Here is an 18,884-nt window from a genome sequence, read left to right as displayed (position 1 = left end):
ACAGCTCCTTTTTTTATACCTTTATGTACAAGAGCTCATTCAGCAACATTGCTGGTGCAGCACAATGAAGGAACTTTCATCCGTCTGCAGATATTGAAAGTAAGTAATGGCCATGTTTTCATTCCATGAGATACCTGGCATCGTATTAGTTGGCAAAATATTACAAGCAAGTAAGATGGAATATACCCATGACATTTACTGTAATAATATCTAATGTTTGTATTGAGAATATTTTAAATTCATGAATGGGATGAGGGCATTGCTGGCTTGGAAGCATTTATTGCCCTTCCCCAATTGGCTAGTGGGCAGTTCAGAGTCAACCGTGTTGCTGTGTGTGTGGAGTCATATGGAGGCCTAGGTAAGGATGAGATAATAGGAATTGCAGATGCTGGAGAATCCGAGATAACCAGGTGTGGAGCTGGACGAACACAACAGGCCAAGCAGCAAATAAGGAGCAGGAAAGCTGACGTTTCAGTCCTAGACCCTTCATGTTATCTAGGTGCGGATGTCAGTTTCCTTCCCTAAAGGACAATAGTAACCCAAATGACAATTAACAATGGATTCACTGTCATCATTAGATTCTCGGTTCCAGATATTTTAAAGAATTCACAATTCCACCATCTGGGATTTGAACCTGGGTCCTCAGCGCATTATCCGGGTCTCTGGATTAACTGTCCAGTGATAATATCACCAGGCCATCACCTCCCTCTAATCTAGCTGCAGCTCTGCAGCTTATCTATGTCTCTCTGCAACCTACAGAATCCTTCGTCACTGTCCACAACTCCACTGACCTTAGTGTCATCTGCAAATTTACTAACCCATCCTTCTACGCCCTCATCCAGGTCATTTATAAAAATGACAAACAGCAGTGGACCCAACACCGACCCTTGCGGTACACCACTAGTCACTGATCTCCAGGATGAACATTTCCCATCAACTACCACCCTCTGTCTTCTTTCAACAAGCCAATTTCCGATCCAAACTGCTATATCTCCCACAATCCCATTCCTCCGCATTTTGTACAATAGCCTATTGTGGGGAACCTTATCGAACGCCTTGCTGAAATCCATATACACCACATCAACCGGTTTACTCTCATCTACCCGTTTGGTCACCTTCTCAAAGAACTCAATAAGGTTTGTGAGGCACAACCTTCCCTTCACAAAACCGTGCTGACTATCCCTAAACAATTTATTCTTTTCTAGATGGTTATAAATCCTATCCCTTATAACCTTTTCCAACACTTTACCAACAACTGAGGTAAGGCTCACTGGTCTATAATTACCAGGGTTGTCTCTACTCCTCTTCTTGAACAGGGGAACCACATTTGCTATCCTCCAGTCGTCTGGCACTATTCCTGTAGACAATGACGAGTTAAAGATCAATGCCAAAGGCTCAGCAATCCCTCCCTGGCTTCCCAGAGGATAAATCCCATCTGGCCCAGAGGACTTATCTATCTTCACCTTCTGAAGGATTTCTAATACCTCTTCCTTGTGAACCTCAATCCCACCTAGTCTAGTAGCCTAATGATAATGGAGTTTAATGCAGACAAGTGTGAGGTGATGCACTTTGGTAGGAGTAACCAGAAGGCAAAGTACAGGGCTAATGGTAAGATTCTTAGCAGTGTAGATGAGCAGAGAGATCTCGGTGTCCATGTACACAGATCCTTGAAAGTTGCCACCCAGGTTACCAGGGCTGTTAAGAAGGCATACAGTGTTTTAGCTTTTATTAATAGAGGGATCGAGTTCCAGAACCAAGAGGTTATGCTGCAGCTGTACAAAACTCTGGTGCGGCCGCACTTGGTGTATTGTGTACAGTTCTGGTCACCGCATTATAAGAAGGATGTGGAAGCTTTGGAAAGGGTGCAGAGGAGGTTTACTAGGATGTTGCCTGGTATGGAGGGAAGATCTTACAAGGAAAGGCTGAGGGACTTGAGGCTGTTTTGGTTAGAGAGAAGAAGGTTGAGAGATGACTTAATTGAAACATATAAAATAATCAGAGGGTTAGATAGGGTGGATAGGGAGAGCCTTTTTCCTAGGATGGTGACGGCGAGCACGAGGGGGCATAGCTTTAAATTGAGGGGTGAAAGATATAGGACAGATGTCAGAGGTAGTTTCTTTACTCAGAGAGTAGTAAGGGAATGGAACGCTTTGCCTGCAACGGTAGTAGATTCGCCAACTTTAGGTACATTTAAGTCGTCACTGGACAAGCATATGGACGTACATGGAATAGCGTAGGTTAGATGGGCTTCAGATTGGTATGACAGGTCGGCACAACATCGAGGGCCGAAGGGCCTGTACTGTGCTGTAATGTTCTATGTTCTAAATGTAACCTTGGGCAACAATGGGTATGATTGGATCAGCCGCACATTTTACACTTCATTATTTCTACTGACTACAATCAATATAAAAATGACTATTGTATTCAGCTCTGAGTATCAGGTGCTGGTAGCTTTTGTACTTGGCTGCACAATCATCCTTTATAAAATTATTTTTAAATCAACCTGTTCAGACGCATGATGGCACATGTGGAACTTGAATCTGGATCTTCAGGTCCAGAGTTAGGGACACTAGCACCCTTCCACAACAGCCTCTAAAGGCCTGTCTAATTATCAGGGGTAGAAGATAGACCACTAGAGTTAATTGTCTTGTATAACAAGGAGCAATATATTGCAGGAAGCATTGGGTTCAATTAACATCAACATCTGGCATAATTACAACCCTTACTATACTGCTGGCACATTCACAACCATGTAGCCAACTTCAGCTCCAACTCCATTTACAAATTTGCTGGTGACACCACCGTAGTGGGTTGGATCTTAAACAACGACCAGAGTACAGGAAAGCAATAGTCGCATGGTGTAGAGTCAATAATCTTTCCCTCAATGTCAGTAAAATGAAAGAGCTGGTCCCTGACTTTGGGAAGTGGAGTGCAGGGCATGCCTCTGTCTGTGTCAATGGTGCTAAGGTGGTTGACAGCTTCATGTTCCTAGGAGTAAATATCACTAATGATCTATTCTAGTCCACCCACATTGATGCGACAATCAAGAAAGCATTCCAATGCCTCTACTTTCTCAGGCAGCTAAAGAAATGCGGCACATCTGCCATGACTCTTACTATTTTAATACATGTACCACAGAAAGCATCCTATTTAGATTATTTACAGCTTACCACTGCTCTGCCCAAGACCTCAAGAAAGTACACAGAGTTGTGAACACAGCCCAGTCCCAGTGCATCATGAAAACCAGCCCTCTGTTTACTGACTCCATCAGCACTTCCTGTTTTCTCAGGAAACAGCCAACACAAACGAAGATCCCTCTCACCTCAACTATACTCTCTTACATTCTCTTCCACAAGGCAGAAGATACAGAAGTTTGAAAACCCGTACCAAGACATTTAAGGACAGCTTCACCGTTGTTATCAAACTTTTGAACAGACCTCTCATATATTAGAGTTTATCATTCCCTGCATCTTCCCTGTAGCTGTAACATTACATTCTGTATTCTGTTCTAGTACCCTGATATACTTATGTTAGGTATGATTTGTCTGGTTAGCAAGCAAAACAGTACTTTTCACTGTATCTCAGTACATGTGACAATAATAGATCAAATCAAATCAACCATCAGAAGCCCGTTATGTCAGGTCTGTCTCCATTCAAACCTTCCACAAGGCTAACTGATTGTCCACCCAACCACTGTGCGCCATCATCATGTTTGATGGTCCTAATGCAACTTCAACACCAACTCTGTCAGAACTACTACAACAATGTTACACTATTTTCAATGGGCAAAATTTTCTTCTAAATAATACCAAATCTGCCTGTGAGGTTGTTAGCCAAACATTTAGATGACTGAATGATAAAGTGCACTTCTCATTTATTTTTCAAACGTCTGAGAATGTAAGTACGACGAGACGCCACATTTGATCATTGTACTTCTCTTTGTACAGGAAGTACAATATTCTTTGTTATTCACAGCTGTAAGAAAAGCGCACAAAGTTGTTTCTGTGTATAAGTTTGAAGAATTGACCCCTCATGCTGTTCATTGGCTGCCCTGCCATTTTGCGATATATCAAGCTCATTTTGTACAAACCATTTAACTTTGCACTTTTGACAAATTCAGGGCGTCCCAAATTGCTTGCAGAAAATAAAGCACTTTTTTAGAAATGTAGTTCCTGTTGTACAGGTATTTGAATCAATTTGCCCTAATGAAAGGGATTTTTGCAAAGTTCCAATAGCAACGAATCAACTTGTTTGATTAAAAGCAACAGAAAATAATGTTTTCCTAAATGGCTAATGTAAACCCAGGTACAATGATGACTGTGAATAAACTCTCGACTGAACATTGCAGTTAATCCTTGTAATCACAAAGTTTAAAATGGTGGAGGATAAACTGCTGCTGCTCCGTAAACAATGCACTCATTTTCCTTACCATTTGTCTCAAAGAGACATATCACAAATTTATAACTCTCGCATTTACCTTTACAGCAATTTAGCATTTTAAGCCAACTAGCTGCGTGATATTATTTTACTCCACAATTACTTTTTTTTAAAATCACTGCAGAAGGATAACATTGAGCACCCTAGACCACTAGCATACCTTGTCACAGAAAACTTTTATCTGACAATAGGCCCTGTGGATGGGTTTGTTGCTTCGGGTGTTATAACTGTATGTATCGATCTGAATGTTCAATGGTAGACCTTTGACTCCTTTTTGAGATGAGAAGTCTGTGCTGAGGCAGTTGACCGAGACGAAAATCTGTAACAGGAAGCAGTCATTGTAAGGTTTATGTCTGAGTTGATGATAAAGCAGTAAAATAGAACAGTAGTTTGATCATCACATGACTGTACTAAAATCTGTAATGTAGCTTCAATGCTCGTATTAAATGAAAAGGTTAATTTTGCATGCTTCCATTTTGAACACAGCTTTACTAGGAGAGAGAGAATGCACTGACAAAGGTTTTACAATCCAAGCATGTGTGATTCCATACCACGATTTCTACATTATAATATTAGGCTTCAAATCTTTAGAACAGATATGCAATGGTTTTTCAATATACTTTAGACATTGACCTGCATGCCCCTTGGATGAATTAAATAACATTCTATACTTACAGTTCTGCCAATGATACAACTGAAACACTTTGTGGATGAACTTCAGTACTGGTGTGTTGCCAAGCGTGTAGAACGTACATTCCAACAACAGGCTGATCAAATCTAACAGCATGCTCCCTTGGCTTCTTGTAACAGGGAGATTGACAGCACAGAAACAGATCCTTCAGTCCAACTCGTCCATGCCGACCAGATATCCTAAATTAATCTAGTTCCATTTGCCAGCATTTGGCCCACATCCTTCTAAATCCTTCCTATTGATACACTATCCACATGCCTTTTAAAGTTGCAAAATCCAAAAGATGGATTTGATGCATCAGATGTAATTCTGTAATTGGGCAGCACTTATTGAACAATATTATGTCTACTAATAGCTACCGGACAACCAATTTAAGACCAGAGATAATGGGAACTGCAGATGCTGGAGTATCCAAGTTAACAAAGTGTGAAGCTGGATGAACACAGCAGGCCAAGCAGCATCTCAGGAGCACAAAAGCTGACGTTTCAGGCCGGGACCCTTCAGCAGAGAGGGGGGCTGGGGAGAGGGTTCTGAAATAAATAGGGAGAGGGGGGACGCGGACTGAAGATGGATAGAGGAGAAGATAGGTGGAGAGGAGAGTATAGGTGGGGAGGGGATTGGTCAGTCTGGGAAGGACGGACAGGTCAAGGAGGTGAGATGAGGTTAGTAGGTAGGGAATGGGGGTGCGGCTTGAGGTGGGAGGAGGGGTTAGGTGAGAGGAAGAACAGGTTAGGGAGGCGGGGACAAGCTGGGCTGGTTTTGGGATGCGATGGGGGGAGGGAACGAGCTGGGCTGGTCTTGGGATGCAGTGAGGGAGGGGGAGATTTTGAAGCTTGTGAAGTCCACATTGATACCATTGGGCTGCAGGGTTCCCAAGCAGAATATGAGTTGCTGTTCCTGCATCATTGTGGCAATGCAGGAGGCCCATGATGGACATGTTGTCTAAGGAATGGGAGGGGGAGTTAAAATGGCTTGCGACTGGGAGGTGCAGTTGTTTATTGCGGACCGAGCGGAGGTGTTCTGCAAAGCGGTCCCCAAGCCTCTGCTTGGTCTTCCCAATGTAGAGGGAGCCACACCGGGTGCAGTGGATACAGTATTCTACATTGGCAGATGTGTACGTGAACATCTGCTTAACATGGAAAGTCATCTTGGGGCCTGTGATAGGGGTGAGGGAGGAAGTGTGGGGATAGTCAGTTGAGTTCTAAGACTACCCTTCAACTCCGGTGGAAAAAAAATCCCAGTCTATCAGGCCTCTCCTTATATCTCAAACCCTCCATTCTCAGCAACATCCTGGTAGATCTCTTCTGAACCTTCTCCAACTTGATAATATCCTTCCTATAACAAGGTGACCAGAACTGGATACAGTAGTCCAGAAGAGGCCTTACCCAAGTCCTGAACAACCTCAACGTGACATCCCAAATCCTATACTCAAAAGTGTGAGCAATGAAGGCAAGTGTGCTAAATGCCTTCTTAACCATCCTATCTACATATGATGCAAACTTCAAATCATTATGAACCTGAATCCCTAGGTCTATCTGTTCTGCAACACTACCAGAGGGCCTACATTTAATTGTATGTAGCATCTGTTGATCTGCTCAGAGATCAAACCCAACCACCTCACTTCCTGTTCCCAGGTGACCATTCTGATTGGTGTCTAATCTCAGAGTTTAATCTTCTCTCAGCATCACTCTTTCACCGACTTCATTCCCTCATTCGGAACATCTAACAGGCAATGTGGAAAATTCCTCCACATCCACCTGGCATTGTACGCCATTATACCACACTTACCTGCAACATTAAGACAGCAAATGAACAAGTACGGTGCCAAGGAACCTTACCAATGCTGATATTGATTAAATTATAAAGATTAAAAGCAGCGGCTGCAGTCATATCTGCTGCAAAGAAGAATAGCTTTTGGTATCAGGAGCAAGTCAATCCACTCCTGAGTCATTCCTGCAAGAGTTCCTCAGGGTATCATCCCATGTCCAAATATTTTAAGCTGCTCACCTACCTAACGTCATTGAGGGACCAGCATTAAAATATGAACTGTAGCTGTTCAAGGAGATGGCCCAGCTTCACCTTCTCAGGACATCTAGGGATGAACAATTACAGGTTGTCCCATCATAATGTTGAATTCTGAGGGAGAGAAATGCTGGGCAGCCCACTGCAGTGGATGCAATCATAGTCTGCAGGCTTTTCAGGGCCCATATCTCTAACTTAATACGATGGTTGCAGTACATAAAAAAGTGAAAACATCAAGTCTTAAAAAAAAACAGGCAGTCGAACCAGACACTTCAAATACTCTGCACAATCTTTGCTGTCACACATAGTGATATGGTAGAGAAAGAAACAGCTTTTGTCTTTAAGCCAGTATAGTTAGAGATAAAAGATGACAGCCAAGGATAAAACTATCAGACAAATGTCATTTTACAACTTCACACTCCTAACTGCTTCTATTATATATGGAACACTGCTTCAGACAATTAAAAGCACATCCATCTGGCAAAGGAAGGTCTGCTATTTGTCTTTCCCTTGCAGTATATGGTGCCCTCTGCTGAATGCTGTGCAGCAGCAAATTCTTCCCTTTTTATTTGACAATTTGACAGGTCAAAACCTGATGCAACTGTCAGCCGCACAGATGTCTCTCAAAACAGATTCCAGAAATTCAGGGAGAGGCAAAAATTGTACAGGGGTGCCAAAAGGCAATTGATTTTCCGCAAACAGATATATTTCCCTTATTCTTGGTTTGGAATTCTAACTAATAATAATAGTTTTGTGGTAAAATTGACTAAATGCACTCCATTCAAAATGACAACACAAAAACCTATGCATATTAAAACAAAGTCTTGCATACAGTTAACTGGTTGGTGTGTTAAACACTAGCGTAGGTCAATAAAAATAGTAATGGCAATTTACTATTGCTATAGAAAAGATGTTGTGAAGTGTGCAAGGGTTCAGAAAGGATTTGAAAGGGGGATATTGCCAGGATTGAAGGGTTTGTGCTTAAGACAGAGAGGCTGAATAGGCTGGGACTATTTTCGCTGGAGCATCAGAGACTGAGGGGTGGCCTTATACAAGTTTATAAAATCATGCGGGGCATGGAAAGGGTGAATAAGTCAAGGTCTTTTCCCTAGGGTAGGGGAGTCTGAAGCTGGAGGGCATAGGTTTAAACTGAGAGGGGAAAGTTTCAAAAGGGACCTAAGTGGGTGACTTCTTTATGCAGCAGGTAACGTGTGTGTATGGAATGAACTGCTGGAGGAAGTGGTGGAGGCTGATGCAATTACAACATTTAAAAAGGCATCTGGATGGGTATACGAATAAGAAGCGTTTAAAATGATATTGGCCAAATGCTATCAAATGCGACTAGATTATTGGCATGGACGAGTCAGACCAGCTGGCCTGTTTCTGTGATGTACATCTCAATCACTCTACTTAGAAACTCATGCTCAGAACCCACTCTTCCCACATTTTGATCCCAATGTTGGATAAGCCATCCTCTGCTATCATTTAAAACTTGGCTAACCTCTGCAAAACTGACATCTACACACAACCAATCTGTGTGAATAGGGTCAGTTTTGCTTCCTAGAATGAGATAGCATCAAGCCTTTGTCATGGATATGGTACTGTGTCCATACTACCATGAATGGCTTCATTATCTTAAGGTTGGAAATGTACCAAAAATGTATAATCTTTGTCATGATGTAATACATCACATATTGTACAATTCAGTATCCTAAGTGTTCCATTCTGATTTTTATGCCAACTGATTGACTATCAACAAAAAAATTCATGCAAACATATTTTGTGCCCAAAATCCTGTCATCCATTAATACTCAATTCTCTGGTACACTGTTCAATTTTACTATTGTTTGGTCAATAGGTAATCACAGATGCCCTCTGAGCATTCTTTAAACTTTTAGGTGTCAAACGCAGAAAATTCATAAGGAAACTGGAGCATATTGTGAAGCTTTTAGCCAAACCTAAAATACGATTACTCAACACCTAAACAGCAAGTATTTTGTTTTAAGAAACAATGTGTTATATTCAGAAAGCCAATTGATTAAGAAAGATACTGGAGCCAAGCTTTATCTTTCAGAGACTGAACATTTCCAGGATATACTGGGTATCTCTAACTCAACTAAGCTATGTAAACTTCTGTAAAACTCCAGTAAATGCCCTTCATCTACATAACAATTAAGTACAATGATTATACAACCGACAGAATGCATTTACTATCACATTGTCTTCTTTTATTCATTAACCACTCCTGTTTTTGTAATTTTAAAAGAAAATATTCAACAATAAAATATGCTACAATTTGCATCTGTAACGCTTCTTTAACTGTACAACAGAAGGAGCTTCACAGAGACAAGAAGGGTAAAATAGTGGTGGTAAAAAGCAAGCTTGAGGAGGGGGCTGACAGCACGGTCAAAAAGGTATGTTTTAAATAAGCTATCCAAACAGAGGTAGGATAAGAATGTACCTTAAGGAATAGTTACAGAATATAAGACCAAGGTGATGCCACTGAGGCTGCAGTACAGTGAGCATGTGAAGGAGACTGATGAGTTAACAGGGCTTATTTTGTTAAAGGAGCTGCTATTGAGGGTAAGATTTTGGAATTCATATTTGGAGTTTGGAAGCAAATGGAAGCTTCCAGGAACAATGGGGAAGGCGAACAGGGCATAATCAGACAGCGCAGTAGTAGAAAGGTCAAAACCAGAAGACAGATAGAACTGAGGATTTCGGTGGCACTGAGGACAAGAGTTGAGATGGCAAGAAGTGGAGGGGAAACTATGAGCCTTGGTGATGTAGAGGATGTGTGAGTGGAATTTTCTTAGGGGTTCTCCTAATCAGCTAGTGTACCTCCTGCGGTAGACAAATGGAAACATAACTATATTGCATAAGTGAGGTCACAACCGATCCTCCACCAAAGATACAGTGATCAAGAACTTAATGAACTTTCACTTTGGCTGAGTACGTCCCTTGGTGTCAGGGCTTAAAATAAACAATTAATCTTTTTTTTTCAATTAAATAAAATGTAAGTTGACAACTAGTCGGTGGAAACTGGGCTGAGGTCAAAAGTAAAACAGGAAGATAATCCTAAAGTGGTTGAGGACACCTGCAGCTAAAACTGAAGGTTGGAATATGCATTGGATACGGCTCTGAACAATTGGAGATTCAGATCGAATTTTCCTCTGTGTATGTTTCTTGAACTGAAAAGTAACATATTGCCAAAAATATAGCAGCAGCCTTTGGGTTACGAGAAACCCACTATTTATGCAGTTAGAAACACAACAACTGAACTAGAGTTGGCCGAGGCCACTAATACCAGAAAAGGAGAGTAACTGTGCAACAATGCTTTTCAGCGTAAATTTATAATTGAGCAAGTGCCAAGGCCCCCAGAACATTGATCCAGAGACGAAACTGCAAATTCCTTGGACTGCTGACCATTCGTGACAGCAGCAAATTAGTTGCAACAAAGTACTTGATCCAAGTTACGTAAGCGATGGTGCCTCATTGGCCTCCTTTATAAACATCTAGGTCAGGATGTCACAACTAGCTTAAGCCACTCATTCTTTGAACTCCTAAGGCTTGTGGGTGATATCTTACTGCACTGCTGCATTTTATCAACTTTCATTATTTTGTGTCATTGTACAGCCAAAACATTCAAAAGTCTGCAAATTAGGAAACAAAACGGCAGGGGGTGACAGACAAATGAAGAACAGACAGCAGGGGGGAAAATCCTTCTCTACTCTAATAATTTAAAAGCAAAACATTGAAGTAAGAAGATTGGGATAATTCAAAATGCAGATACGTATAAGAGAAAATCAAATAATTCTTTGTTATTGTACACTGCAGAGACTTCAGCTGCCCAGTAGGGGACTCTCATGATCTATTAAATCAGTCAGATTGCAATTGGCACCAACTCCAAGGGAGCTACTGCCATTGGACAACCTGACAATTAATTCAGTGTTATGCAACCAGGAGACTAATCCATTGCATTTTGAAGGGGAAAATGCTTGGAAAGACCGGCCTGTCTGCTTGCTTGGAGCAAACAAAATATTATAAACCTTGGATCAGAGATAATCGGAACTGCAGACGCTGGAGAATCCGAGATAACAAGGTGTGGAGCTGGATGAACTCAGCAGGCCAAGCAGCATCTTAAGGAGCTGGACGGCTGACGTTTTGGGCACAAAACGTCAGCCTTCCTGCTCCTAAGATGCTGCTTGGCCTGCTGAGTTCATTCAGCTCCAAACCTTATTATCTATTATAAACCTTGCCTCAGTTTCTTCCTCCTTTAAAGTTATTCTGCTCATGAATCATTGAGGATTATATTAGATGTCAGATTTATTAAATGAATCAGATGCTGGCATTGATCTACAGTTGGAACAGTTGTGTAAGACACTGGAAAGTAGTGCTAGTAAACCTAACTCTTCCCACCCTTCCTCTACCAGTGTGCTTTCCACGCAGTTAATTCCCCGAAATACCCTGCCCACTACACAAGGCTAACTTGAAAAACAACAAATTTGATTTGATTTTTGAAACCAATACACATCAAATTGACTCAGAAAAACAATGCCTCTGCTGTATGTAAATGCCATGTGTTTTGTTGGCATGATTACTTTTTATCCTTTCGTTGCTGACAAGAAAATAAGGAACAGACAATGGGAAAAAGATGCTACTCTAATTTGGAATAGTCTAAAAGCAAAGGGGATGATGTAGGCAAGGTTGGCATTCAGTGATCCTTGAAAGGTGAGGCATCCTCTCAAACCACTTTTATCTGAGGTGACAGTTCCTCCTCCTATCCCAGTGCTGATGTTCTTGGGAGCAACTTAACAAAATTGAGTCACTTAATAGCTGATTTACTTCACATCAATCATATTACAGATTACTCAACGCACTCTGCTGTAAGGTTGACCTATTAGCTTCCACAGAATCATAAAGTGAATGAGTTTTCAGTGCACCAGCAAATCTGAGCTGTCTATCACAGTCTGACCCATATTCTTTGAACCTCTGGGCGTATTTGCTCTTTGGGAAGTGTACGTAAATTAGTCCAATTTGCATCGTGATGAACTAATGTATGATATTTTCAGAGATCCCAAGAACCCAGAACAGAATGTCTTGTTTTCATTCAAACTAGGACTGCGTTAAAATAATCAAGTTAGCCTTGTGCAGTGGGCAAAATAATTTGGGGAATAATCTTGCAAGCCTATAATTTAATTTGCATTGAGGAAAACTCTACATCAGAACTTGGGAGTGACTTTCCACCGTTCCTATCCTCACTGAATCATTGCTGGGTTTTTTGTTGCATTTATGAAGCATTCTGTTTTTCCAGGGGTTCCTGTTTTAACCGTTTTCAGAATTGATTGCAATAGGCAGCAATGATACATAAAAACATGACATTGAGAACTGCCTGCTCATATGTATCAAAAATGTACAAACACTATCTCAGGTCATCCCACACACACACACACACACCAAACTGAAAGCTGAGGACAGCACCCCACCCCCCCGACTTTTCTTTGACAATGTTATGGGATTATTTGCATTTATCTGAATTGAAAAAATAGGCTTTGGTTTACAGCAATTCTTGGTTTCCCAATAAAAATGATCAGCCTGTCAATAAACAGCCAATACCAGAGTTTTTAGTCAGAACAAGGTAGAAAATGATGTTAGACTCACTATACATTCTGATGTGAAACACCAGTGTAATATCACATAACTGTCTGCTGTTCTATACTTCGGATTTTGACAAAAATGGTTTTTTTTTAAGAGGAATTCTCACAGTGCTTGCAGATTTGTGCAAATCACAGATTGCTAGATATTACTGACTGAAGGAATTGATGCATTTGGGTGAGCAATAGTTTAATTCTTGGACTTAACTGGAAGAGTAAGTAGGAAGGCCCTCTTGTGGCACAATGGCAGTGCCCTTACCCTGGGACTGAGAGGCCCTGATTCAAGTCCCACCTGCTCCAGAGGTGTGGAAGAACATTCCTGAACAGGTTGATAAGAAAATTAATTAAATAAATAAATAAATAAGAGAATGTATATAATACATATTGCTTCAAACTGTATCATGTTATCTGAGTAGGAGCAGGAAAGTCTGCCATGTAATATGACAGGTACTGTTCTTGGATTTTGGCTTCACTGTTCCATCTCCTTCTCCTTATCCCTCAATTTCAGCCTTACCTATGCTTAATGTGAGTGCATCTACAGCCACTATGGTAGAGAATTCCAAGTTGTTGGAACACAGTGAATAATGAATTTCTCCTCATTTCAGTCCGAAACGATCAGTTCCTTATCCTGTAACCGAGGCCCTTCTAGACTCCGCAGCTAGGGAAACAACTTCCCAGAATCTACCTCACCAAAGCACCTCTCGTTCTTCCTAACTCCAGAGAATACCATTCAGCCCTTCAAATCTGCTCTGCCATTCAATATTATCATGGTTGATCATCCAACTCAGTACTGTATTCCTGTTTTCTCTCTGTACCCTTTGATTCCTTTAGGCCTAAGAATTATATCTAACGCTAATCAACATAGTTCTAAGTCAACAGTACTCCCTTCAGGCAATGGTATGATGTGTTGGCCTTAGCTACTTTCTGTGGAAGAGAATTCACAACTTTCTGGGTGAAGATGTTTCTCCTCATCTCAGTCCTAATTGGCTTACCCCCTATCCTTAAACACTGTTTCTAGATTCCTGGATAATTGGAAACATCTTTCCTACCTTTACCCAGTCTAGTCCTGTTTGAAGTTTTGGTATCTATGAGATTCCCCCAATATTCTTCTGAACACCAGTTAATAACAGTCCCAATTTACTTAACCTCTTATCCCAGGTACCAATCCAGTGAATGTTTGTTCTGTGTACTTTCTCCAATGCAAACATGTCACAAAATGGTTAAAGAAAAGGAGGTAATTCAACCCCCTGGTTCTGCATCAGTGCTTCAACAGAGTGGTTTACCTAATGCTACTTCCTGGCAGTGCCCAGTTTCTCCTGCACACTCTTCCCTTTCAAACAACAATCCAATTCCTCCTTCAATACTTTGTTTGAACCATCCTCCTCTATGCTCAAACTATACACAGGGCCCTAACCTCTCCATGAAATGCACTGCGGCTGAACATTCTAAATATTTTAACAAAAGTTTTTTCGCACTGTTTATTTAATGCCATACATTTCAGACAGTTTACCCAATCAACACTTCCCAGTGGATGTTTTTACTAAGACCTTACTAATTAACCCTGGCTTATGGCAAAATGTCAGCTCTAAATAGCTTTATCCCTAGCTGGTTCCATGACATATTGCTCCAGGAAACTGCCACAAAATCATTCTGCAAACTTATTGTCCAGAGCACCTTTGCAAATTGACTGATCCAGTATGTATTAAGATTAAAACCCTCCACAATTAGTACATTGCCTTTGTTACAAACTCCATTTCTCTCTGTTTGATATTATGCCCCATGGTATAACTATTGTTGGGGAGCCTATAAACTACCCTCAACATAATTTCCTGAGTTTCACTATTCCTAACTTCCAACCATTCTGATTTTAGTTCTCAATTTCCAAGATCCTTTCTCCCTGAGGTCCTTTTGTCATTCTTCATCCACAGGCTAATCCTCCTCCTTTCCATTCTTCCTGTCTTTTCAGAATGCTGTGGACTCTGGAATATTTATTTTCCCAACCATGGTCACCTTATAACCATATACATGTAATGGTAATTTGATCTAAACCATGTTTCTCTACTGCACCATTCATTCGTCTCTATTATTTCATATGCTCTGTTCATGCAGATGAAGTGACTTCAATTTTTAAAAAATTTACAATTCTTTCCATGGACATTACTCTGAGGTACACTATTACTACCAACACTCTGTCCCACCCAGCTCCTCTTTAGCCACGTTGATATTCCAATTGTCTCAAATTTCACCTATGATTTCCAAACTTTTCCTTCAAACCCAGTTCCTCCTCTATCTCCACCTAAAGCTGTATTCCCCTATTCTGGCCAAATTTTCAAATGCACTCTTGCATTTGTATGCTTTGTCCCTTCCTGTCTCTCTAATTATCATTACCCAGATTGCAATTCTGCACTACTGCCTTGCCTTTTCTATTCAATTTGCCAAATCTGCTCTCTAGTGGGCACTCCCTAAACTATTTAGTTCAAAGCCCCCTCAATAGACCTTCTTGTACAATTCACAACACTATTCCCAGTGTAGTTCAAATGAAGACCACCCTAATAGAGCAGCTCTATTTTTCCCCAGTACTCATTCTGATGCCCCACTAATCATAACCCATTCCTCCCATGCCAGTCTCAATTCACCAATATGTCAATTATCTCATGGCTCAGGTATTCATCCAGAGATGATGAATGTTGTGGTTCTGCTTTATAATTTGGCTTCTAGCTGCTCAAATTCCCTAAATAGGGCTCCTTTCTTATTGCTGAGTGTATCATTGCTGCCCACTTTTGTATCTGGACAACCATATCTTTCCCATTTACTCCTAAATTTCTCTCCAACCCTGAAAAGATGTCCTTGATCATGCCACCAGGCAGGTAAGATTCTGATGTCCCTTGCTACAACTGTCCCTTTACATTCCCCCAACTACAGAGCTGTGTGAGTTTGCTCATCCACCCTGCAGTTCCTTTTCTTGCACATACAAGAATCTCGAATCTACTGAACAAGTGCAGAGGCTAAGAATGTTCTGGGTCCCCATGCCTGACTCATTTGCCGCTGTGTCCTCCCATCCCTGATAAAGCCAGAAGCACCTCATGTAAAGGGCGTAACCATCTCATAGAGCAAAATGCCCATCTTAGAATCATATAATTATTGAATCCCTACAGCACAGAAAGAGGCCGATGGGCACATTGAGCCTTCACCAATCCTCTGAACAGCACTGTGCCCAGACCCAGCTTCCCCAACCCTATCCTCGTAATAATGCATTTACCACGGCTAATCCACCTAGCCCGTACATCTCTAGACGCTGTAAACAATTTAGCACATCCAGTCCACTTTGCCTGCAGATCCATGGGCTGTGGCTAGAAATTGGAGCACCCATCAGAAAGCTATGCAAACACAGGAAGAACGTGCAAACCTTTACCTTCTCCCTCCCTGGTATACATTGGTGTCTGCTCATCAATTTTGAGTTGGAATTACTCACTTTGCAGACAGTTACTGCATACATCGTTACCATTGATCACACTAATGGCCACCACCTTCCACATGCTACAGATGCAATGCATTGTGTGCACTGCCATCATTGTGTTACAACTAGCTAAAAATGTTTAAAGTTTACAAACATCTTTCATCTGTTATCTGTAGTTATATTGAGCAATTTTACAAGTTAGATCTTAAATTTAATCCAAAAGTTAAACTCCCCATTTTTGGCTTAAGCTACTTCCCAACTTTAATGAAACTCACCAATCACCAATGCATGCCTCTGTGTGCTAAGTAATTGGAAGGAAGGTACAAGAAGAGCACCTCTTCCCCTCTCTCACTTCAGACTTAGTCTCCACTCTTGTGTTCTCATATACAGATGGACAAGGATATGTTTCAGATCTGCAACTTTAAAATGGTCACAGTAGGGTCACATTACCTTAAAGATACAAGTTCTGTATGTAAACAAATTTAAAACTCAAGGTTATTGGAGGTTTCACAGTTAAGCTTGCTTGCCCTTCACATCCTTTTTAATTGGTAGCCTGTCCAAAATTGAATATTGGCAGGCTAATTTGTGGAGATAGGCCAAAGGCTGTATAATATTAAACATGTTCTGAATGTTCAAACCAGTTATTAATTTTACTTCACCACATCAATATTCCTTCTAAATGCATCCCATTAAAATTAATTATCTTCAATTTCCAGAGGGATCCTCTGATGGATGACTGGTGAAAACCCCAGGGAAACAGCAGTTAAAATGGTTTTAAAAAAAGCTGTTTCAGTTAGTTCTTCAAGGTTTTTGCTCATGCTACAGCAGGAGATCAGGCAAACACCAGGGAGATTCTCATCTTAAAGGAGAAACCATTGCTTCGTATAACAACTACAAATGATACAAAAATAAATGCACCAAATTCCTAAATTTCAGTTCTTGCCAATGCCTCACCGGCCAGACAACTTAGCACTGCAGAGGCTAATGACTAGCAAGTGTAATAAAATGACAACTGGAAAATATGAAAAAAGATTGGCTATAAATCCTGTTTAGTACAAATTAAAGAATCAAATTATGGCTCAGGCATACAGGCATCCTGCAGGCATGTAGCTATACCAAAAGGCTGTCTACATTTGGCAAACCTTCACAAGAGGTGCTAATTGGGTAGTTGTTTGTAAAATGCATGTAAATCTGGTCCGCATGCTGTCAGAACTCCTTTGCACAGACATTGTGATGAACCAAGCAGCTATATTAGAGACACTTGATATCAATGCCTTCATCTGCAAAATGAGCCACAGAGGGGTGCAATGCTCTTTATGAAATGTTGGTGGCAGAAAAGACATTTGATTTATCATAGAATAGTTGCTTAAACTCAAAAGAAGTCGGACCTTGACATCTGCTGCACCCTATGTGCTGACTTCACGATCCCCCTTCCCTCTACGACAGGCTGCATAATCTGTGAATGCTACATTATTTGTAAATTAGGCAAAACGGCCCTTTCTCTTTCATTTCAGGTACCAAAATCAATAGTTCCAGCATTCTCACTAAGGCAAGTGAGCTCTTTTCATTCTCCCATGTCCAACAGAAACCCCGCCTGCTCTCCAAATGCAAGGAGTCACGGATGTTTTAATAGAATGGTCCTTTTGCAGCAGAGCATACAAGGAATAAAATGATGTATGACCCAACATGAACAACTATCCTGGGGATTCAAGTTCTGTCTATAGTTTACTGGTATAAATGCTGGGATCATATAGTACCACCATAAACCTAAACTACAAGAGCCATACAACTGCAATGATCAAGTTTATCTCACTTCCACAGAAACACTGAGTTGCATCTGAGGCCAGAAAAAAAATCAATATTTCAACAGCAACTTTTCATTAGAAATATCTTCTTCTGATTTTTAACATATTTTCAAATGTTACAATCTCCCTAAAATATTTCTGTAACAAAGTCAGTCATTTCAAATCTGTGAGAAGTCATCAGGTTGGTAACTTCAATTGTTTCTAAACAACTTCCACACTCCCTTTTGTAGCAAAGGTATATTCCTTAGTAGTGGTGGAATCCTGCCCTGCATAGTTAGCACCTAGGTCTAGGCCTGAAACATCAGCCTTCCTGCTTCTCTGATGCAGCTTGGCCTGCTGTGTTTATCCAGCTCTACACCTTGTTATCTCAGATTCTCCAGCATCTGCAGTTCCTACTATCTCTGAAACAATTTTAACCCCACCGCGAAGCTTCTTCTAAGGATGCCTACCCTAAAGAAGTTACAAATTTCCTAAAGAAGAGTCTAGGCCAAAAATGTCAGCCTTCCTGCTCCTCTGATGCTGCTTGGCCTGCTGTGTTCATCCAGCTCCACACCTTGTTATTTTAGGAAAAAGGGTCAGGGTTACAGTGATGCCAACAGATGAGGCACAATTAGTGATGTGACACCTTCCTCTAGTGGCAAACACAGAGTACAATCTGGCTCAGAATCACACAAAGCATTAAAGTGATTGATGCCTGAGATTAGTTGAGCAAATTCACTCAAGTTCTTTCACTTGACCATTATAATTTTGGCAGACATTTCAGCAGAAACAGAGGTTCTACCAAAGTTAAGGCTGTGGAGCAGGAGCATTTCTGAGGA

The 18,884-nt window shown here is 41.0% G+C and overlaps 1 protein-coding gene across 2 annotated transcripts in view; it reads right to left on the bottom strand.

The window, feature by feature from the left end:
- grhl1 (grainyhead-like transcription factor 1) overlaps positions 1-18,884 on the bottom strand; it is a 113,282-nt gene that overhangs the window by 22,637 nt on the left and 71,761 nt on the right. For both annotated transcript variants that reach the window (XM_059645617.1, XM_048531974.2), the window contains exon 10: positions 4,598-4,756. In XM_059645617.1, coding sequence (XP_059501600.1) covers positions 4,598-4,756 — 159 coding nt within the window. The remainder of the gene's footprint in view (positions 1-4,597; positions 4,757-18,884) is intronic.

Source organism: Stegostoma tigrinum, chromosome 4, assembly GCF_030684315.1.
Source record: "Stegostoma tigrinum isolate sSteTig4 chromosome 4, sSteTig4.hap1, whole genome shotgun sequence".
Taxonomy (NCBI): Eukaryota; Metazoa; Chordata; class Chondrichthyes; order Orectolobiformes; family Stegostomatidae; genus Stegostoma; species Stegostoma tigrinum.
This window is presented reverse-complemented; position numbering and strand designations above follow the sequence as displayed.